Genomic DNA, 22,302 nt, shown 5'->3' with positions numbered 1-22,302 from the left:
AAAGAAACACAGATTCCCGTGCAGCTGACGAAGCAGACAAAGACGCAGCAAATAGACAACAGAACAGACAACCTAGGTGGCGGGGGAAGGGGAGAGATAAATAAATCTTAAAAAAAAAAAAGTGCTTAGAACAGCCTGGAGAACACATATGTGTTTTACAGGGGTCTGCAGTTACTACTACTGAGACAGAAAAGCCACCTGACATCCCGGAGCTGGCCTGGCACCCACAGCTAGTTCCTGGCATACACAAATTCACAGAACAACATCCGACAAGACCTGAAGGAATCAAGACAAAAACAAGACCATGCCAAAATGTGTCTGAACACAGATAAAAAGAGGAATGTCCAAATATCCTCCTATCCTGGCCAACAGGAGTGAGTGCTGCTGTAACAATCACGTCTTAAGCCTCGCTTTGTTCCGCCCTTCTAGTTAGGATTTAACATGCCTTATCAGAGATGGTCAGAGCTCTGCTTCCTTGAACCCTCCCCAGACTTGCCTAATAGCAAGCCAAATCCTTTAGTATGGGTGTTCCTAACAAGGGGTCTGTGAGCTTGAATTGAAATTCAAAAAATTCTTGTGGGGATGTGTTGGTGTGGGTGTGATATATTTATTAATACACAGTATAGTGGGGACTTAGTAAGGGGCCTATGGTTTTCACCTGACTGGCAAAGGGGTTCATGGGCCCAAAAAGGTTAAGAATCCCTGGTTGAGTAAGTCCTCTCTTAACCCCTTTTTCATGGGTTCCTCGTGGTGTGCATTCTCCCCTGCTGCATTCAACCACAGTTGTGTTCGTGGTGAGTGGTCTTGGGCTGGAGGCCCTGACACTACTGCCATCGTGATTATTAATACTTAATCTCTCTCTGCCTCAGTTCTCTCATCTGTAAAGATAATACCAGCTTAATAAGGTCTGCTTGCTGGACTTAATGAGATAGTGAATGTTAAGCTCAGAATGCTGTCTGGCACATCACATTCAGTGTTGCTGTTATGTCAAACTGGCTACCTTCCTTAACATCAAACTTCCCCCTTTTCTGCAGCAAACTCTGCCAAATTCCCTGAGGTAGGTAGTGGCAGCCCCTTTTGAGAGGGAAACCAAGGCCCAAATCATAACTGTAGGTCAGCTGGGACTGGAATCTCAGGCCTCTATTCATCTACCCCTTCCCATCCACATCTCCCATCCCACGCCTCTCCTGGATGTTACTCTCTCCCTCTGAACCACACCCCATTCCTGCTAATGTGCCCACAGCAGGGTGAGTACACCTGAAGGTAGTAAGGATTGGGGGAGGCAGTGCCCGTTAGGGCAGTTCAGGGGCCAAGGCACATAGTGCCTTGAACACTGAAATGCTATGGAGATCCTTTCAGCATCGGCTCCTGCACTGTTCTCAAAGATGTCACCTCCTGGGCTGTGGGGACCCCTCTTCTTTGACGAGTCCTCCTGCTCTGTCGTCTCTTGTGGGTGCAGGTACTTGAGGCCCCTCTAAGCATGAGAGGAGCAAGTGTGATAGAATAGTGAATCGTGAGGTTGCTTATCTGTCTTCAGCCTCGGTTAGAGGGCCCTCTAATCCTGTGACCGTGGACCTCAACAGAGGCTCTCCTTGCCAACCTTTGACCCCTAAGAGATGCCATATCCTTGAAACTTCAAGCCTCCCAAAGGATTTGACTCCCCGAATTTGTGACTCCCCTATTGCCTTCTCACCTGTGTGACTTATGATCTCCTGCATCATTCTAACTCTGAATTCAGACCGTGGGTCCCTCGGTTTTTGACACCAGCAAGACCCTCCGACCCCCGTCTCCCACCTTAGGACTGGTACCTGAACTTTGGTTCCACTCTTTAGCTCGCCTCTTCCCAGAGACAACCTCCTTTGGCATCCTTCTACCTCCCATGCGCCCCTTTACCCGCTCCGTATCCCTGTTACCGAAGCACTGTCCACGGTCTCCCGACGTCCGTAACTCAGATCTCTGCTTTTCTCCGTACAGCATGGGGCTGCCTTTAGCTGCGCCTGTCAGTCGCTCAGCACAGTTCCCGCGCACTTCTGCCTGCTGAGCCTCAAAGCGGAAATCCCCGATTGTCACCCGGCAGTAGTGTGGTCGCGCCATCCTCGGCCTCTAACTAGCAGGAGGGGTCCTTCCCTGCACTGGGCAGCGTTATGATGACGTTGCAAGCGGCCGTTGCCGTACAAACTCAAGCCTTTTGCGCAGGGATGTTTAAGCGTTCATGGTGCGCAGGCGCCTTGACACTCTCATTGTTCCCGGCCCAGATCTCCGAAGTCACGTTTTTGAGACACACCTCCTCCTAGGGAGAGTGACAGCAGGTTAGAGCCCCCAGATCGGGTCTCGACGTCCCCAGATCCGGCCGCTCTGGCCTCTCGGCCTCCGTCCGCCGGCCCCCGGGGCGGGGCTTCCCAGCGGCCGCCGCCGCCGCGAACTGCGCTGTCAGTGTGCGGGCTGTGCGCTGGGTTGGTGATTTGGGAGTTGTCTGGAGAATGGGGGAGGGCGGGGGGGAATGTCCCCGAGGGAGGAGGGGAATGGAGGCCGGGGTTTCTAGAGTTTTCGAACCAGAAAAAGAAACGCTTACGTTCAGAAAGACGGTTGACAGGACGCCTGGGTCCCTGGGGAGTTGGGCCAGAGAGGGGGCCAGGGCGGAGGCCTGAGGCCTGAGGCCTCGGTCCAGAGTGGGGAGGCTAGGAAAGGAAAGGGCTGGCGGCTGGCTCCCTGACCCGGGTCTTTCCCACTCCTTGCTTTCCAGCCATGCCTTCGCCACGGGGTGACGTGACTGCTTTGTTCCTGGGGCCCCCGGGCTCGGGAAAATCTGCGCTGATCACAGCGCTGTGCGACAAGGATGTGGAGACGCTGGGAGCCCCCGACGGACGGACGGAGTCCGGGGTCCCCGTCCTGCGGGCTGCAGGCCCAGGCCTCTTCCTGGGCGAGCTGAGTTGCCCACCCGCAGCGCCGGGACCCTGGGCCGCGGAGGCCAATGTCCTGGTACTGGTGCTGCCCGGACCCGAGCGGAACGGGGAGATCTTGGCTCCAGCGCTGGGAGAGGCGGCACGGGCCGCCCTGGCCCGGGGGACTCCGCTGCTGGCTGTGCGGACCATCCACGCCGGGGAGTCACAGAATGAGGCCCAGGCCCGGGATCAGGCTGAGACCTTGTTGGACAGCGCCGGATTGGGAGCTGCGACTCTCTTCGTGTTGCCGGCGAACTGCAGCAGCAGCGACGGCTGCGAGGAGCTGGAGCGCCTGCGGGTGGCGCTAGAGAGTCAGGCAGAGGCTTTGCAGAGGTGAGCGCGGGGACTGAGGGTGGCCCTCAGGGTGGAGCGCCCCTAAAGTGCTCTTTGAAGTCTGCGCGCACCGCGCCCTGGTGAATTTACCAGAGAGCTGCTGTAGGCCCCGTCCTCCATCACAAGTTTTGAGGTCAGCGAGGCCCCACCCCAGGCGAGCGCCTTGTCCTTGGCCCTTTTCTTTCACCTGGGTCCGGCCCCAACCAAGGGTCGGCTGCAGGTCCCGACCTTTCTGTGCTCACTTGCTGGCTACCTCCTGAATATTCTCCCCCAAGCCACAGCCACCTCATTTTTATGATGGTCAAAATGAGGCGCAGAGAGGCAGCCTCTCGACCAAGTCCACAGCTTAGCTTTTTTCTTAGCCTCACCCACCCAGTGTTGCCACAGCCACACACCCGAGGGAGGAACGAGTAGATGAGCCTTCTCCCCTCACTGGGCCTCCTTACCCCCGGCCTTTCCCGTGACAGAGTGTGGCAGCACAGGGCCCAATACAGTCGCGATTCTGTCTTTGCTCACAGCCTACCCCCTGCGAGCTTTGCCCCACCCAGCAGGGCTCCGAGCCCCCCTAGGAAAGGCCCTGTCCCCAAAGACTGTATGCCTGGGAGGGCTTTGCTCCGCCTTCCTCTTGGGCTTCGCTGGAAACTTGACCTTAAGTCAATTCTTTCGGTCCTTGAAGCCCCACCCATATCTTCATGGCCCGCCTTTCCCTGGCCGCCCCTGTTGGAAGGCTTACTAAAACTCCCTTTTGCTTTTGTTACCGCAGCCCCGCCCTTATTCTCCTTAACTGACTCAGGTATAGAGTCGCTCTTCTGCTCTCAGTCTCATCTCTCCCTGCCCCTGCAGGCTTCTGCCCCCCGCCCAGGATGGCTTCGAGGTGCTGGGTGCAGCAGAGCTGGAGGCTGTGCGTGAAGCGTTCGAGACCGGTGGCCTGGAGGCAGCGCTGTCGTGGGTGCGCGCCGGCCTGGAGCGCCTGGGCAGCGCGCGGCTAGACGTGGCCGTGGCCGGCACGGCCGACCTGGGCCTTGTGCTGGATGCGTTACTCGGGTTGGACCCCGGCGATCAAGGGGCTGCGCCGGCCTCTGCGCCTGCGGAGCCCACGCCCTACCCGGCCCCTGAGCGCCCCAACGTCGTGCTCTGGACCGTGCCTCTGAGCCCCGCTGATACTGCCGCCGCCCCCAACCCGACCAACTACGATGCTGTCATCCTCGTTACGCCTGGGGTCCCCGTGGAGAAGGACTGGGCCCAGGTCCGGGCCTTGGTGCCTCCAAATGCGCCGCTGGTCTGTGTGCGAACCGACGGCGAGGGCGAGGATCCAGAGCCCTTGGAAGAAGAGGGAAAGGCGGAGAAGTCCAGCGGCGAGGGGTTGGAGAATGCACGCAGTGGGAAACGCGGTGTTGGACAGCAGACAACAGGCAGTGGGGAAGGCTCAGAGAAAGCAGGCAGCGAGAGTTGGCAGCTGATTGGCGCTGGTGCCAAGAAATCGGGCGGCGGGGACGCAGAGCGCACGGCGGCGTCGAGCCCGGAGGACGAGACGTGGGAAGTGCTGGAGGAGTCGCCGCCGCCCGTGTTCCCGCTGCGGCCGGGCGGCCTCGCGGGGCTCTGTGAGTGGCTGCGGCAGGCGCTCCCCTCCGCCCAGGCGGGGGCGCTGCTGCTGGCGCTGCCACCCACGTCTCCCCGCGCAGCCCGAACAAAGGCTGCGGCGCTGCGGGCCGGCGCCTGGCGGCCGGCTCTGCTGGCCAGCTTGGCGGCGGCGGCGGCGCCCGTGCCAGGGCTGGGCTGGGCGTGTGATGTGGCGCTGCTGAGGGGTCAGCTGGCCGAGTGGCGGCGGGCAATGGGGCTCGAACCCGCCGCGCTGGCGCGTCGCGAGCGCGCGCTGGGCCTGCCTCCTGGGGAGCTGGCCGCGCGCACGCATTTCCCGGGCCCGGTGACGCGCGCGGAGGTGGAGGCGAGGCTGGGCGCGTGGGCGGGCGAGGGCACGGCCGGGGGCGCGGCGCTGGGCGCCCTCTCATTCCTGTGGCCCGCGGGCGGCGCGGCAGCGACCGGCGGCCTGGGCTACCGCGCGGCGCACGGCGTCCTGCTGCAGGCGCTGGACGAGATGCTCGCGGACGCCGAGGCCGTGCTGGCACCCCAGGCGGCCTCCCAGTAATGGGTGCGTCGGAGGCCGGGACATCCGGGATGTCTAGAGTCTGGGTTGCTAGCTTCACAAGGGCTTGAGCACTCCACGTTCCGGTTAGGTGGGGGGGCGGGGGGTTGTCCAGATTCGCCTATGAGATATCTGGGCCTCTAAGCTAGTGTAGGGGCTCCCATCCCGGGTGTTTGAAGGGGGCGAGGTCTCTTTTGGTTGGGAGGTGTGAATTCTGCTCACCTGGATTCCTGGGCCCTAAGGGGGAATAGAGTCTGGGGGACACACTCTGAGTTCTCTGAGGACCAGGAGCATGACACCCAGACTGCTGTGCCCTGAAGGGAATTGGGGACCTGGGACCTGGGCTCCTAGAAGAGCGTATGTCTTCATCTCCAAGGAAATAGAGACTGGAATGACCAGATGTCCAATCCCCAAGAAGGGAGGGGTGAAGCCTGGCACCTGATGTGGGGATGTAGACTGTAGAGTGGGTTGAGGGGTCTGGGTGGCCCAGGGAGGTGGAACTCTTGGACTTCTGGGCTTCGCAGGGGTCCAGGATCTGGGGTTCCCTGGGAAGAAAAGGCCTGCGCGAGCCTCTGAGGTCTTTACAGAGGCAGGGGGCTTTGGATCTTCCCTGGGGAATCCCTAGTATCCTAGGCTCCTAGCTCCCAAGAGGGTGATGGGCTTTGGTTGCTAATTCCTGTATGATAAAAGGTCTAGGTCTGGAGAGAAGAAATATGGGGCCTGTGGGAGGGCCACCTCCTTGTTCCCTCTGGAGGAGGAAAGGGGTGTCTAATATTTCCTTCTCCAGGCAGCTGGTGATCCAGACTCCTTTCCCCAGCTGCAAGTAGGGGGTTGGTCCCATAAAATGGGAGTTGGGCAGCCAGAGACAGGAATTGAGGTCTTCTGGGGTAGAAAGGCAGGTACCCATGACTTCCGAGGCAGCTCCCACAAATCCCTAGTGGATTTGATCCCGATGATGCTTCTCACTGTGCATTTGATTGGGAAGGGATGGGACTACCCTGTTTTACAGGTGCTGCTGCTAAGTGATTCGGGGGATCTCTGGGGAGTTGCTTTCTCTGTCTCTCCTTTAGAGACTTCTTTTCGGTCTTGGTTTCTTCTGTCATTAACCTGTAACTCTTTCTGACCTTGGGATTTTGTGCGCCTTCCTTTTTAGAAAAATAGCTTCACTGCTACAGTAGTCCAGATATTTTTGTGTGGCTACCTCAAGTATCCCTAAGAGGCTTCTGGTGTACTCACAGGGCACCACAGTGAGCAGGCAACCCACAGACTGGCTGGGAAGGTGTCCCAAGCCATGGGAATATGCCATAAGGACAAGGCTGAAGTCACAGTGCCTGGAATGTTCTGGGCTGCCAGCTATATGTAGAGACATAGATAAAAGGCCACAGAATCCTTCAATGTCAAGGACAGAAAGGGGGGACTTGAGACCATCCATCTTTTGAGACATGGGGAGGGCAAAGCCCAGAGGGCAGGCTTTAGGCTCAGCATCTCGCATCGAGGCCCCATGTGGTGTGGCCCCTGCCTGTTCTCATGCCCTGCCCCACCACATCCCCAACCAGCCTGAGAAGTGTTCTTTCTGATGCTGGAGGGGGCGCTTTGAGCCCTGCCTCAGGACCTTTGCCCTGGTTGTTTCTTTTGGCCTGGAATGCTCCGCCCCCAGATTGTCCCATGACTGGCTGCTCCTCAGTCTTGTCTCAGCTTGAATATTCCCTCAGAGAGGCCTTCCCTGGCCACCGTAACTGAAATAACACACATGCCCCATCACTCATCTCGGCCAGTTGATTTTCCTTGTAGTGATTATTAACATTAAAAAATGACCCTATGTATGTATGTATTTATTTACCTGTTTATTGTCTGTCACCTCTTCACGGGTCTTGTTCTCTGCTGTATCCCCAGCACCTAGACAGTGCCTGGGACATAGTAGATGCTGAGTAAATATTTATTCTTTTAGTTTATTAATCAATGGCAAAACTAGGTCTGAAATTTAGATTGTCAGCCTCTTAACCTCAAGACAGGGAAAAGGAGTGAGATGGGAAGAAAGAGAAGCTCTTAATGGGAGAGGAAGTCTGAGGTCAGGGGACCTGAAGAGAAGCGTGGCTTCGCCACCACTGTCCTGTGTGACTTGGATGAGTGCCTTTTCCCCATCTCTGACATGAGAGGACTGGATGAGAACTATAAATACTTCAGAGACCCTGTTTCCCTTGACAGCTGAAGACAAGGGTAGCTGACCTGAGGGTCAAAGAGGAGGGATGGCGCTGCCCCCGCCCCCCCAGCCCCAGCTTGAAATCTCACCACTGGCACAATTTGTCCCATCATAGCTGACATGGCCAAGTCAGGGTCTCTCCTCTCGGTATTTATCCGTCTAGGAAAGCTTTTAGGAGCTAATAAGATAGGAAGAGGCATTTCATCCTCAACTGAATGGCCTAGGGCATTGTTTTCAAAAGCTCTTTCAGTCTTGGGCGAATGTTATTTATCCAAACCTGTGATGTCCAGCAGAGCACTTCTAAAAAGTAAAGGCAACAGGTAAGATTAATTTTAATGTTTGTGTGTGTTTTTTTTTTAAGATTTATTTATTTATTTAATTCCCCCCCTCCCCCGGTTGTCTGTTCTCTGTATCTATTTGCTGAGTCTTGTTTCTTTGTCCGCTTCTGTTGTCATCAGCGGCAGGGGAAGTGTGGGCGGCGCCATTCCTGGGCAGGCTGCACTTTCTTTCCCGCTGGGCGGCTCTCCTTATGGGGTGCACTCCTTGCGCGTGGGGCTCCCTTACCCGGGGACACCCCTGTGTGGCAGGGCACTCCTTGCGCGCATCAGCACTGCGCATGGGCCAGCTCCACACGGGTCAAGGAGGCCCAGGGTTTGAACCGCAGACCCCCAACGTGGTAGACGGATGCCCTAACCACTGGGCCAAGTCCGTTTCCCGATTTTAATGTGTTTTGCTTAACCCATTGTATCCACAATATCATCATTTCAACATGTAATCAATATGAAAAAGGATGAATGAGCTATTTTGTAGTCTTTCATGCTAAGTTTGTGTTTTACCCTTGCAACCCATCTCAGTGTAGATGATGTTTTAGTATTCTAGCTGCCAAAACAAATACCATGCAGTAGGTGGGCTTAAACGATGGCAATTTATTGGCTCATGGTTTTGAGGCTTAAAGTCTAAAATCAATATGTCATCAAGGCAGTGCTTTTTCCCAGAAGACTGGCGTCCTGGGCCTGGCTGCCAGCCATCATTGGTCCTTGGCTTTTCTGTCACATGGCAGTGCAAATGGCGGCCTCCCTGGCTTCTCCTTTCTCTGCCGGATTCCACTGACTTTCAACTTCTGGCTACTCCCTTTTGCTTCCTCTCTTTCTGACCTTCCTTGTAAGGCCTACTGAAGGTCTTAATAGGATTAAGACCCATCGTGATTAAACTGGGCCATACTTTAATTGAATTAACTAAATCAAAAGGTCCTATTTACAAGAGTTCACACCTGCAGGAATGGATTAAGTACAAGAACATATTTTTCTGGGATACAGAACCCCAAACTACCACAGATGGTAAATTCTTATCTGAAATATTTGATCTATATTTAGATTTCATAAAATTCATAGTTGGAGATACAGATTGAGGTACCCAAGTTGTCCCAATTATATTTAACAGTTTGCCAGTAATTGAAATGAGCATCAGTTTTTCAATTAATTGAAAGTAAAATTTAATATTTGGTTTCTCAGTTACATTAGCCTCATTTCTTTTTTTTTTTTTTTAAGATTTATTTTATTATTTTATTTATTTCTCTCCCCTTCCCCTCCCTTCCCCAGTTGTCTGCTCTCTGTGTCCATTCGCTATCCTTATCAGCGGCACCGGGAATCTGTGTTTCTTTTTGTTGCATCATCTTGTTGTGTCAGCTCTCCGTGTGTGTGGTGCCATTCTTGGGCAGGCTGCACTTTCTTTCGTGCTGGGCAGCTCTCCTTACGGGGCACACTCCTTGCGCGTGGGGCTCCCCTACGCGGGGGACACCTCTGCGTGGCAGGGCACTCCTTGCATGCATCAGCACTGTGCGTGGGCCAGCTCCACACGGGTCAAGGAGGCTGAGGGTTTGAACCGCGGACCTCCCATGTGTTAGGCAGATGCCCTATCCATTGGGCCAAGTCCGCTTCACCTAGCCTTATTTCAAGTGCTCAGAAACCACACATGGCGAGTGTAGCTCTAGAATCTTTCCATTGTCACTGAAAATTCTATTAGGGAGCTCTAGAGACACCCTTCCCCTGACTCTGGGGGTGACCTTGTCCCTCGGCAGATTGCATCTACCTCACGGGGTTATTGAGAATTCAGTGTATGAACCATCATGGATACACACATAACAAACTGCAGCATCTCCTGGGGAGCCAGGCACACCTGGGGAGCTTGAATGTGAGTCCTGTGGCCTCTGCCCACACACCCTCAGCCCAGACAGCACCAAGATGACTCTCGTCTGGGCATCTTCTGTCTCACTACCCTGTCTTTGCTCACGGAGTGCCCTCATCTTTTTCTGTCACTTTGACAGTTTCAATTTGGTCCTGCCCTTGGCATCCCTGGCTTTCTGGGTTTCCTTGCTCTAAATTCCCTCAGCCTTTGTGCCAGAGATTGTATGTGAGGAAGCAAGACCCAATTTTGTGCATGTGCAGTTTGTGCATTGGGGAGGGGTCATTGTGTTTACTGAGCTGTATATTGGTGCTCTTGGGTATCACAACTACTTTGGGGGTGGGGGTAGCTTTGTGTGTGTGTGTGTATGTGTATGTGTGTAGTGTAGCAGGAATGTATTGATTCATTGTTTGGAAGGTTAGAAGTCCAAAATCAAGGCATCCACAAGACCACACTTTCTCCCCAAAGCCTGTAGCATTCAGGTGCTGGCTCTCCACAGTCCTTGGGGTTCCTTGGCCTCCCATCACATGGCAATGTCTCCTTGCTCTTCTGGTTTTCACTGGCTTCTGGCTTCTGGCTCCTCTGTGGCCTTATCTCACTTTTTAAAAAAATTTTAAACTTTCAATTTTGAAATAATTTCAAACCTACAGGACAGTTGCAAAAATAATACAAACCCTGTACAAAGAACTATCATCATCATCTGTCACTCTCTATGTGGTTGCCTTTTAAAGCATTAATTTTGATGGGATTGCATTTTAGGCTCTGTGGAGACAGAAGGTTGTTCATGAGGCATCTGTCTCTGAGAGCATCCAAGCAGAAAAGACTGAAAGCTTCCTGTAGGAAGATCACCGGCTGCCACCAGGGTGTGTCTACATGGCATCTCCAGACTGGCAGACCCTCCCAGGCAGGGATTCAAGGAAATGTATGACAAATCTTGGCTTTGCCATCCCCCGAATCAGAACAGGCACCAAAAATTCTAGGCGAATGGAAGAAACAACCTATTACATATATTTCCGGATGATTAGGAAAGACTCGTGTCCACTGGGGTGGGGAACCATGAAGGGTGAATCACGATGCAGTCAACATGTGGTGCTGTTTGGAGGAATAAATAAAAATGAGAAGAAATCCCATTGCATGTGTCTGTTCTTTTGGAGTTTGAAGGGGGAAAAGGGATGCTTGGGATTTTGGACTCGGGTCTGAGGGAAGAGGTGTCTGGGGTTTTGACTCCTGGGTCTGAGGGAAGAGAGGGCTGGGTCCTGGACTCCTGGGTCTAAAGAGGAGGGGAATGGGGACTCTGGGTGCTGGGGAAGATAGGATGGGGGTATCTGTCTAGGAAAGAATCCCTTAGGCTAGTATCAAGTGATTATCTTTGTCTGAGTTTTGCCACCCAGGAAGTGAGGCAAGTGGATTTGGTAACTGTTTAGCCCTTGGGGGCTTGTAATGGTGAAACACCATCGTCTCTCTGGGAACAACTTGGCCTGGGCTTGAGTCCCAGCCCTGCCACTTTAGAGAAATTCTTGCCCGTAAGTTGGGGCTGCTGTTATTAACATAATGAGTTTTGTTTTGGGAAGGTTGGGTAATGAGTTGAACTGCAGCCTGAGCTTTCCCCAGGTGAGAAAATGTTGCTCTCCTTCTTTCCACCCTTGTCCTGAAGGAGGCTCCTTGCTCCTCCTACTGAGGAACCCACCCAGAAATCCCTCAGAGGGATCCCCAACTGCGTCCGCGCTCCATCACCTCATGGCAATATGACCTTGGCAGTTGTTCCCTTTCTCTGGGCCTCAGTTTCCTTTTCTGTAATATGGCATTAATAAGAGAACCTGCCTCCAAGAACTGTTGTGAAGATAAAATAAGTTGTTACATGAAGGGCACTTAGCAAGTGCTGAACTAACTGTAAACTCTGAATAAATAAAAGTTTGTTTTCAAATCCAGTTCCCATGTGGCACCCTCTATCAATTACTATTACATCTTAGTTTTTATTTCCTTCATCCCACTTTTCCCCATCCTAAATTATTCATGTGTTTCCTACTTTTAAAGTCTTTCTTCACCACTGGAAGTTTCAGGAGGGTACCCTGTAAATTTGTTCATGTACCCAGCCCAGAGCTCCAAATATAGAAGACCTTCAATAGATAAGTGTTGAACAAATGAATGAATCGAAGGAATTAATGTCACCTCAGGACTCTGGTGGTAGCTGAAATCTACAAGAATTGAGACTCAGGCATTGCAGTCAACTGTCACACTAATGCCCCAGTTCGTCCAGCCTCCCCCCATCCATGCCCTTGGATAACAGACCCTTCTCCTCCTGACTCGGCTTGACCATGTGATCTGCTTGGCCAACAAGACAGTAGCAAACTCGAGGCAAGCCGAGGCTCGATAAGTGCTCGTGCATTGGGGCTTGCTCTCTTGCTCCACCGTGCCATATCCAGAAGCATGCGGCCCAGTCAGCCTTGACTTCCCAGCCCCCAGCCAGCCAGCCTTGAGGCAGAGCTGCCCAGCTGACTGGTAGCTGACCCCAGAGGCACGAGTCACCCTGAGCCAAGACCAGCAGAACTGCTGGTCCCAGACCAAATTGCCCACTCATAGAATCAAGCACTAAATAGAAGATGGTTGTTCTAAGCCATTAAGTTTTGGAGTGGTTATATACACAAAAGATGACTGATGCAGGCTGGTTCCCTCACTGCCTGATGTGGTCCCTTTCTCCCCCTCAACTTGACCTTGTTTAGCTGTGTCACCTACAAGGGGACATCCCCTCTCAAAGCCTCAGATTCTTCTGAAGACAAGGATGTGAATAACAGTGCCTATCACACAGGGTTACTATGACGATGAAATAAGAAACAGCCCTAAGAGGCTATGGTAACCCAGCTCTCTGCCTTCCGTGCACAGAAATCGGCGATGTTCGAGTTGGCGGCTGCTGGCTGACTGCAATGAGCAAAGGCCCCTGTGGATGGTGCTGCACGTGTAGAGTGAAGGAAACATCAACCTTGTGTGAATGGCCCTTGTTCTGCAACAGTCACTCCCCTCTCCCTCCCCCTGAAGGGAGAGTGTACATTCCTGCCCCACTGATGTTGGGTTTGGCCCTATAATTTACTTTTGTTGATGCAGTGTTAGGTTAGCAGACCTGACCTGAACAGGGGCCTTAAAAGCACTTGGCTTCCGAGCTCCTGGGATATGCCAGGAGAGGAAAAACATTCACCAGGTAGCCACTGATCCCAGAGGATTGTGGAACCCCATGGTGAAGACCTGAACCCTAGCCCCAAACTGGAGCAAAGCCAACCAACACACAGCCAGAAGCAGAGCTGCCCCAGCTGCCTGCAAGCTCTCAAAAAGAAAATGTTCATTGCTAAAAGTCTCAGTTTGGGGATGGTTTGTTACACAGCATTATTGCTGCATTAATTGACTAATATTCCTTTGTTGTTTAAACCACCATGATTACAGGCTTACTTTCTTTTACTGAACATAATTTTGTCTGTCCTAATGCCAAAATTCAGCACCAACTAATGGTCATACAGGAAGTGGCAGCTATTAGGGTGATTATTATTTACTCAGACATACTGTCTCTAAAACCGACATTATCTTAAATGCTCTCTCCTGATTGCTTTTTAAGTTTTTTCCATTAACTTTTTTTTTTAAGATTTATTTATTTATTTCTCTCCCATTCTTCGTCCCCTACCCCACCCCATTGTCTGTTCTCTGTCCATTCGCTGCGCCTTCCTCTTTGTCTGCTTCTGTTGTCAGCGGCAGCAGAATCTGGCCTTTTCTTGTTGTGTCATCTCTCTGTGTCAGCTCTCCGTGTGTGCCCAGCGCCACTCATGGGCAGGCTGGGCGGCTCTCCTTACAGGGAGCACTCCTTGCGCATGGGGGCTCCCCTACGCGGGGGACACCCCTGTGTGGCAGGGCACTCCTTGCGCACATCAGCACTGCACATGGGCCAGCTCCACACAGGTCAAGGAGGCCCAGGGTTTGAACCACGGACCTCCCATGTGGTAGACGGATGCCCTAACCACTGGGCCAAGTCCACTTCCCTCTTTCATTAACTTTTATACCAAACCCATGAGGCTATAACTATCAATATACACATTTTGCAGACATGAAAATGAGGCAAAAAGAGGTTAATCAGCAGAGTTGATCATGGACTCCAGAGTTTATCAGATAAGGGTGCACATCAGGCCTCTGACCCTCCCTAGCAGTTTTTAATTTTATTTTTTGTAGGTAGAGGTGCCAGGAATTGAACCTGAGACCTCATATATGGGAAGCCGGTGCTTAACCACTGAGCTACACCCACTCCCCTTCCCTAGCAGTTTGATCCAGGTAAGCATCTTCCACAGTCTGTGCCTCAGTTTGTTCGTCTGCAAATTGGGGACAATAATGTCAACTTCCTAGAGTTGTGATAAGACACAGCATGGAAAACACTTAGTTCAGGGGCCCGGAAGGAGGTAATCGACAAAAGGCAGGGCCTTCCTTCTCTTCCTCAAAAAGAGGGAGGACCCCAGGGGGTATCCTACTTTCTGCACCCTACCTGCTCAGAATGCATCACATCACAGGGACTCAGGGCTGGCTCTGTTAACCTGTTTAATTTATAGGCATATGGGGAGCTGCAGGTTGAGGACAGAGAAAGGCCTCAAGCCACATAGCTTCATTTCTTCACTCAGCCTGGCCAGAGGCCTGGGGGGCTGGGAGGCAGTCTGCTCGGCTGAGGAGGTAGAAGTAGGAGGCTGAGGGCACCTCAGCCCCAGCCTTGGTGTAGCAGGTACTCTCTGTAGCACAGCCCCGCATGGCGAATTTGGGGTTGATGATACCTAGGAAAGGGGATTGCAGACTGAAGTCAGAACTGCCAGGCCCCAATTCCTCGCCACCTAGGAGTCCTGGCCCCCAGGCCCCTCTTCCCCCTTAGGAGGCCCCTCCTCGCCGGGAACTTGGAAGTCTGAGCCTCCAGTTCCCCACCCTGTCCCCTCACCAGCCTGCACGTTGCCTGCGAAATAGATGCAGTGGGTCTCCTGGCCAACACAGCGGACTGCCTGCATCCCTGGGCAGGTCTCCTGGAAGGGTGCGATACAGGCGGGGCACTGGAGCCCGTTCTCTGTGCGATTGTTCAGGGGAGCTGGGGGCGTGAGGGGTGGGTGCAAGGTCAACAGGAACGTTTAAACCCTTCCCCTACCCTCACAACAACCCTGGAGAACAGCGGTTGCTAAGGGACGCTGCACGACCCGTTTTACATGTGAGGAAACTGAGCCTCAGAGAGACCCAGGCGCTTTCCCGAAGTCGCAGAGCTGGGCAGTGGCAGGCTGGAGCAGGCACTTACGTGGCACGGAGTCACGGTTGCAACCGTCGCTCTGGCAGCAGTGTGTGTTGGACACCATGTAATCCTTGGGGCCCGTGGTGGTGGACACGAAACCCGAGTAACAGTCGCTGAACCTCATGCAGGCCTTGTAAGTGTTCAGTGCCTGGTGGCCCTCTGCGGGGCGGAGCGGGCGCGCTCGCTGACCCCTCCCCAGTCTCGGGCCTCACCTAACCCAACATCTCGCCCACCGTGCCCCATCCACACTTCCCTCTCTGCCTCGAGAGGTCTCTTCCAGGCCTCCCAGACCCTCCCCCGGTCGGTCTGCGGAGGGCTGAGGGCTCAGTTTGTAGTGGTTTATTAGGTACTCGTTGTATACCCCGCCCCGGGCTGTCTAGGGTGGTCTCTTGCCGCTCCCCACGGCCAACACCTCTGGCGCCTGCCTGCCTTGGTCCCTTCCGACTCACCCCACCGCCATCCTTCTCTGGTCCTCCAGCCCGTTGTGGTCTTTGTCTGATCGCCAGTGGCCCCTCCCACTCCCCTGGGGGGTGGTCTTTTCCAATCTCCAAGGCTTTCACACACTCCCGGCCCCCCCCCCCCCCGCCCCCGCTGCCCCGTGGTCTTGCCCAACAAACCTGGGGCTGCTGCCCTCCTTCCCCAACACCCTAGCCCTCCTCTGTCTAGGGTCGTCTCTCCCAGTCTCGCCACCCTGTGGTGCTCTCTTCCAACCCCATCCTATGCTTCCCCCTTTCCTCCAGGCGAAAGGTTTTTTCTTCTGAGCTTCCCAGGGTCATCTGTCCCTCTATCCATCTGGGGTGGCCTCTTCAGGTCCATCCCCCAGTCTCCAATGCTGGCTAGGTGGATGGTACGGTGCAGCTTCCATCTCACCTTTCTCACACGCCCCCATCAGTCGGGCTACCGTCAAAGTCACCCCTCATCTTCCGCCACAGCCCACAGCCTCCATCCCGCACCTTGCTCCATCATCTTTCCTGTGAAGAAGGGTCCCCGGGGGTCTCTTCCCTACATCGTTTCTCAGGTCTGGGACGGTCCTCTCCATTTAAGCCGCGCCCCTCCTCTCCCTTACATTTTACTCACCAACCCACCCGCCTGCCCCACCTCTACTTCTCCTTATATTGATCTGCTCCAGAGTTCATGGTTACCTTCCCCTTCCTCTCCTGGCTGTCCTTTTCCGCCCCTCCCCTTACCCCAGCACCGTCTCTCCTCCTCCTGCCGGGAATGGTCTCTTCCAGCCCAGCTCCATCCCTGGGTGGTCTCTGGAGACTCCTCCCTCCCGTCCAAAATGGTCTCTTCCCTGAGCCTTTGCTAGTCCCTCATGCCCAGGCTCCTCTCTCTTCTCCCTCTATCTTATTAGATTCTCCCCTTCTCACTACTTCTCTGTTCCGCATGTCCCTTCCTCACCTGCTCTCGCCTAAAGAAGTCTCTTTCTCCACGCTCCCCTCCCTCCCCCATAGACATCTTCCTCCTCTTGCGGAGAATCTCCTATTTAGGATCCTTGACCACGAGGGTTACTGTCTCCCCATTCAATTCTCCTCTCTCCACCAGGTCACGCTCTTGCCCCCATCCCTTTTCTTCCCACTTTCCACCCAGCGGGTGAACGGAGATGACACCCCCCCACCCCGCGATGGTATCTTCGTTTGCCCTGAAGCCCCGCCCCCGCCTGACGCCCCACCCCGCCTGACGCCCCGCCCTCGTACTTGTGCTGGACTCGCCCACGACGACCACGCATGCGTCCTTGCCGGCCTCGCACCGCCTCACTTTCCCGCTGCACGTGGGCCCGGAGCCCTTACACACCTCACAGCTCAGTGGGCACCCTGCAGGGCAGAGGCAGGGCTGTAGTCTAGGTGGCGCAGTGTGCAGACCAAGACTTCCACTTCGGGGTCGCGAGGGAGAGTGGGCCGGGACCCAGACTGCTGGTCCCAAGAGAGGAGGGCCGCGTCTCCCAGGCTGTGCGTGGGCGGAGCTTTGGCCCCTGTCCAGTGAACCGTCGCGGAAGCGTGCAGAGCCCTGACGGGGACGCGGTGGTGATGCCTGCCAAGCTGCTCCCAGGGGCGGAAGCGGCTCCACCACGGTGCTTGGTTACCTAATTACAAGGCTGGGGGCTTTGGACACCAGAGTCCTCCGAGAACGCTCGGGCATGGGGGGGCGTGGCGAGGGCTTCAGGGATTTTTGTGAAGCTTCTGGAGCCACTGGTTCTTGCTTTTGAGACCCTTCCCCTTGTAGGCACAACAGGGGTCTTCAGACAATAGGAACTCAGGCAGCGGCACCTAAGGCTGGGGTCTGTATCTGGGTCAAAGAGGGAGAATGGCCACCAGGAGGGCTGGGGGCATGGACCCCATGTCCTGAGAGAGGAGTGGTCAGGGAAGCCCAGACACCTGGGCCCTGGGGAAAGTGGAGCTGGGGGCCCACACTCCTGAGTCCTGGGGTAGGAGGAGGCCGGGGGCCTGAACTCGAATCCAGGGAGAAAGGGAATCCCCCCCCCTTTTGTTCCCTTCAGATTCCTCCTTCTAGTCCTGCTCTTATCAGACGTCTTATTTATGCTCTGCCTGGGGGACAGGGGATTCAGGGCCCGCCAAGCCCCTCCCTCTTAGGGATACAATCATGCGAGTTTTCTTCCCTTGGAGTCCCACCCAGGCTTTCTCCTTCTTTAGCCTCTTCCATTAATCGAATTATCGGGTTTCCTCCCGTTTGCCCCTTAAAGACCTCGTCGAATGCTCTCTCATAGCCCTCTCCTTCCTAGAGGGCCCTGAGTCCAGGCCCGCAGCCACTCACCAGGACCCAGCAGGGTGCAGAGCAGCGCCAAGGCCAGCAGGCAGGTTCCCGGACGCAGCGAAGGCCTCATGGTGTGTGGACGTGCTGTCCTGGGTCCCCAGCCCTTATAGGGCGGAGAGGAAGGGCGGGCCAGACCCACATTCACCTGAGGCGAGAAGGAGTTGAGGTCAGAGCCCAGGGCAGGCCTCACCAGCCCCGGGATGCGGAGGCGGAACCAAGACATGGTGCCCAGGTGCCCGTTCCCCTCCTCCACGGGAACCCCAGGAGCCTGGGCTTCCACCTCCTTCTTCCAGTAGGACCCAGAAGGTCACTGCGCTGGTTTCTCACATCCCCACTGCCCTTTTTCTTTGCTGGAAGCCCTGCTGTTTGGGACTGGTTTCAAGGTGGGGGATTCCCTCTCTTCCCAAGGAGGCGCCCCACATGGGTGGGGCCCCACCCGGGAGCGCCCAGCATGCCCAGGCTCGTTCTGCGGGGGCCTGGGAGCCTTGTCTCCCTTTCTCCTTTGCCTGCTTCTGTGTTTCAGCTATCTCCGACTCCGACCCAGCCCAGGGCTGCTTGCCTGAGTCACACGGGGACTGAACAGAGAGATGCTTGTCAGCGGCCAGGGCCAGGCGTGGTAGGAGACGGATGCCCGTAGGTCTTCTATTGAGAAACTGAGGTAGGGGTGGAAGCATTCGAGGCTGGGTGTGTGCGTGGTTTGGGCGCATGCTTTGTGTTTTAGGTCTGTGACCCACTCTCCCTTGGCCTCAAGCATAACCTTGGAAAAGACCTGAGGTTTTTGTCGGGGCGGGGAGCGGGTGGAGCGCAACCGCGGGATCCGCGAGAGGCTTCAGACGCCAGGCGAAAATCTCATGTCTTGCTGTCTCGCTTTCCAGGCTTCAGTTTGGGCGGTGCCTGGGTCGCCCAATGAGAATAGCGAATTTCTTCTAGGGACCAATCTCGGAGGCTGCTCCTGTTGCTAGGCGCCCAGAAAGTCGTGTGTACCAGTCCCTGGGAGGCGGGGCTAGAGGAAGAGATCGTTGCTAGGGAACTCAGCACCGCCTTCCGGAGAGGCGCGACTAGGCATGCGCTATGTGTACGCGCGATAGGCATGCGCTACGTCTACGCGCGTGCCGGCGCGCCGCGGTTTGAAAGGCCCGAGCTCCGCGCGCTTGCGCATTGGAGCCCGCGCCGAGGCGCTTCTCCCCGCCCCCAAACCCGGACCCCGCTTCAGCCTTCGGGCCAGGAGAAGCCCACCACATTGACATGCCGGAGATCCGCCTCCGCCATGTGGTGTCCTGCAGCAGCCAGGACTCGGTGAGGGGCCGGTGAGGGGGAGGTGGGAAGACGAAGAGAATTGGTGGGGGAAGGGCTCTACAAGAACTTTCGGGGTGTAAAAGGGAACTTCAGGAAGTCTAAGAAGGGCCTTGTGGGAATTTGCAGGAGGCTTGAAGTGAATTCTGGGAGATATGAGGAATAGGGGAACTTCCGGGCGTCTGTGGAATTTCTGAAGATAAAAAGTGGAGCAGGAAGCTTCCTTGGAGAGCCCGTAGGTGAACTTCCAGGGCAGAAGGTTGCAGGGGAAACTCAAGGCAGGGTGTGGGGGGTTAATGAGCTTGTCTGGCGACTAGCAGAAGACTCGGGCGGGTCTAGCTCTCAGCTCTGTGTCCTAACCTATCCATTTCCCACTCTTGCCCCCAGACCCACTGTGCAGAAAACCTTCTCAAGGCGGACACTTACCGAAAATGGCGGGCTGCCAAGGCAGGCGAGAAGACCATCTCTGTGGTCCTCCAGGTGACCCTGCCCTCCCCCAGCGAGGAGTCTGGAGTCCCAGGGTCCAGACTCAGCTCTTGAGCCAACTGGCAGTGGGTTGAGTCACTTTCCCTTCTGGGCCTCAGCTTCCTTACCTGGAAAATGGGCAACATGCTTCCCATTGCCCTTAGCAGAGAAGAAAAGGAGACTCCAGGACTAGGCCAGGGACGACCACAGCAATCAATGTGCAGCCTCTGTGTGTTGCTTCTGCTTTCTGGGCCTCAGTTTCCTTAGCTGGAACAGAGTGAATCCGTTTCCTTGACTGGAAGGTGTCCCTGAAGATCATCTAAGCCAATCAACTCCATTTTCAAGATGGGGAAACTGAGGTATAGAGAGGGAAAGTGACGTGATCAGTCTAAGCTTCCTTTTCTGGAATGCTGGCCGGGTTCTTTCTGAGGTTTTTTTTTTTTTTTTTAGGAGATACTGGGAATTGAACCTGGGACCTCCTACATGGGTAGCAGATGCTCAACCACTGAGCTTCATTCACTGCCCTCTGAGTCCTTTTTGTTCATGTTCCCACTGAATCCATATCATAGCCCTGTGAGGTTAAAAGGAGCCAGACAGGAATGGGTGGCTTGACCTGAAATGGTTACTGAATTCCAAACAGGTTGCTCTTGTCAGGGATAAGAAAATGATGGGAGAAGAGATCTAAACATATATTAAGCATCTGCTGTTTACCAGGCGCTGACCTAGGTGTTTTACCTGCCTGATTTCAGCCTTCAGAAAAGCACTGTCACCAGTAATAAGTGACAGAGGCAGGACTTGAACTCATACCTCAGTGCTGGTGTTATTTACCACTTAATCAACTGCCTTGTGTTCACTAGCTTTCTTGATTTGGGCCACATTCCTTAGTTCTGAATGTTGGAGTGTTTGGGGATTGATGTTGGGGTGGGAGGCAGGCAAGGCTTGCATGATTACTTTTGATTCTGATCATATTCTCGGTCTCCTGCCCAGTGATTCTAAATAAGTTTGGGGTCACAGAGGCTTTTGAGAATTTGATAGATGCTGAGGATTCTCTTAGGAAAAATACATGAAATATTCTGAATGATCTCGGGAATTTTAACATCTCCCCAGCCCTGACAGCAATAATGAGAGCTAACATTTAATGTTACAGCCCGGCAGTCACTGCTCTGAGCTCCTCACATGGGTTGACTTGTTGAAGGCTCATAAAATCTTCATGACTCAAGATCTTTTGTTATCCACATCTTACAGATGAGGAAACTCAAGCCCAGAGAAGTTTTGCCACCTGCCCAAGAGTCACTGTTTTACACTGAGGGAGGTACAGGTTGCTTAGAGTTTAGTATTGGGACCTGGATTCGATTCCCTAGCTCTCTTACTCTATGACCTCAGGCAAATTGTTTCATTTCTCTGAACGTGTTTTCTCATTTGTCCATTGGGAATAATAAGATCCAAGCCCAAGGTTATTGTGGCAATTCAGTGACATAATGTCTGCACAAGTGCTCTGTCAACAAGCAGGTGTTTGTGTAAAGGGAGGGAATCATTTTTTTAATTACTGAATGTTGATTCTCCTGGGCTCTGTTCTGATCAGGTGACACCAGGGAAATTACGTTTCGTCCTCTACCTCCTTTGTTCTGAGATAGAGAGATGAGGCAGGAAAGACAGGACGTGGAAGGAGAGAAAACGGAAAGTGCCAGAACAAGCTGTAGATTCTGTGATCTAAGAGACGGAGGGGGAAGGTACAGCTGCCACCGTAATGGGAAACCCAGAGAGAGGGCAGCTTGGGAAGGTGACATGTTTGGTTGGGACATCCAGGTTTGACGTGATAACATCCAGGGAGTGGCATTCAAGAGATAGGGAGGGAACAGATGTGGAGCCAGAGACAGAACTATGGGACTTGTTGGCACAGGGACAACACCCAAAAACTCGGGAATGAATGGATTCATTTATTTGTTCATTTATTCATGCATCGAGTATTTATTAAGCGTTTTTTATAGGCCAAGCACTGCTTTAGGTACTGGGACTATATAGCAATGGACGGCACAAGGTAAAGGACTTTCAGTTCTTTTTATGTTAGGGGAACTTTTATATTAGGGGAAGGCTGGTGAGCAGACAAATAGGTAAAACATATGTCAGATGATGAATGCTATGGAGGGAAATTAAGCAGTTAAGGGGAGTAGGGAGTGCCTCAGCTGGGGAGTGGGCAGGGAAGGCCTCCCTGAGAAAGGGCATTTAAGCAGAGTGAACTGAGCAAGTACCTGGGGAAGAGCACTCGATATAGAGGGGTAGCAGAAACTGTTCTGGAGGTCAGACCTTCCGCCTCCTGGCGGTGGGACCAAAAAAGGTGTGCATGGGGCCTTCACGAGCAGAGGGCTGCACCCCATGTGGCAATACCTGGCTATTGTGTAACCTTGGTTGTTTTTTTTTTTTTTTTAAAGATTTCTTTTTATTTATTTAATTCCCCTCCCCTCCCCCGGTTGTCTGTGTCTTTTTGCTGCGTCTTGTTTCTTTGTCCGCTTCTGTTGTCGTCAGCGGCACCGGAAGTGTGGGTGGCGCCATTCCTCGGCAGGCTGCTCACTCCTTCGCGCTGGGCGGCTCTCCTTATGGGTGCACTCCTTGCGCGTGGGGCTCCCCTACGCGGGGGACACCCCTGTGTAGCAGGGCACTCCTTGCGCGCATCAGCACTGTGCAT

At 54.1% G+C, this 22,302-nt stretch overlaps 3 protein-coding genes across 8 annotated transcripts in view; 2 read left to right on the top strand and 1 right to left on the bottom strand.

Moving 5' to 3' along the window:
- Nucleotides 1–11,727, top strand: part of IRGQ (immunity related GTPase Q) — a 19,950-nt gene extending 8,223 nt beyond the window's left edge. Inside the window, exons 1-3 of one of the 3 annotated variants that reach the window (XM_071209289.1) lie at nt 2,114–2,309; nt 2,744–3,275; nt 4,119–11,727. In XM_071209289.1, the coding sequence (XP_071065390.1) occupies nt 2,213–2,309; nt 2,744–3,275; nt 4,119–5,421 (1,932 nt within the window). In that variant the 5' untranslated portion in view covers nt 2,114–2,212 and the 3' untranslated portion in view covers nt 5,422–11,727. The other 2 variants (XM_004460091.4, XM_012525758.3) reach the window with 2 other exon arrangements.
- Nucleotides 7,967–18,006, bottom strand: PINLYP (phospholipase A2 inhibitor and LY6/PLAUR domain containing). Its single transcript, XM_004460105.4, has 5 exons — nt 17,862–18,006; nt 16,787–16,903; nt 15,096–15,248; nt 14,751–14,894; nt 7,967–14,592 (listed from the first exon to the last, which is right to left on the bottom strand). The coding sequence occupies exons 1-5, from the start codon at nt 17,929–17,931 to the stop codon at nt 14,438–14,440; spliced, it is 639 nt and encodes a 212-aa protein (XP_004460162.4). The 5' UTR covers nt 17,932–18,006; the 3' UTR covers nt 7,967–14,437.
- Nucleotides 16,804–22,302, top strand: part of XRCC1 (X-ray repair cross complementing 1) — a 27,868-nt gene continuing 22,369 nt past the window's right edge. For 2 of the 4 annotated variants that reach the window (XM_058280361.2, XM_058280360.1), the window contains exons 1-3: nt 16,804–17,932; nt 18,385–19,157; nt 19,542–19,634. In XM_058280361.2, coding sequence (XP_058136344.1) covers nt 19,107–19,157; nt 19,542–19,634 — 144 coding nt within the window. In that variant the 5' untranslated portion in view covers nt 16,804–17,932; nt 18,385–19,106. Of the gene's footprint in view, nt 17,933–18,384; nt 19,158–19,288; nt 19,390–19,541; nt 19,635–22,302 lie in introns of those variants that run through there. The other 2 variants (XM_071209291.1, XM_071209290.1) reach the window with 1 other exon arrangement.

The sequence above is a fragment of the Dasypus novemcinctus genome, chromosome 18, assembly GCF_030445035.2.
Source record: "Dasypus novemcinctus isolate mDasNov1 chromosome 18, mDasNov1.1.hap2, whole genome shotgun sequence".
NCBI classification, from domain to species: Eukaryota; Metazoa; Chordata; class Mammalia; order Cingulata; family Dasypodidae; genus Dasypus; species Dasypus novemcinctus.
This window is presented reverse-complemented; position numbering and strand designations above follow the sequence as displayed.

Bases quoted from the DNA above. Each gene is read 5' to 3' on its own strand.
- PINLYP (XM_004460105.4), bottom strand. From the start codon at position 17,931: ATGAGGCCTTCGCTGCGTCCGGGAACCTGCCTGCTGGCCTTGGCGCTG. The intron at 16,904-17,861 runs GTGAGTGGCTGC...TCTGCCCTGCAG, and splicing joins CTGCACCCTGCTGGGTCCTG to GGTGCCCACTGAGCTGTGAG. The intron at 14,593-14,750 runs GTGAGGGGACAG...CCCCTTTCCTAG, and splicing joins CGCAGGCAACGTGCAGGCTG to GTATCATCAACCCCAAATTC.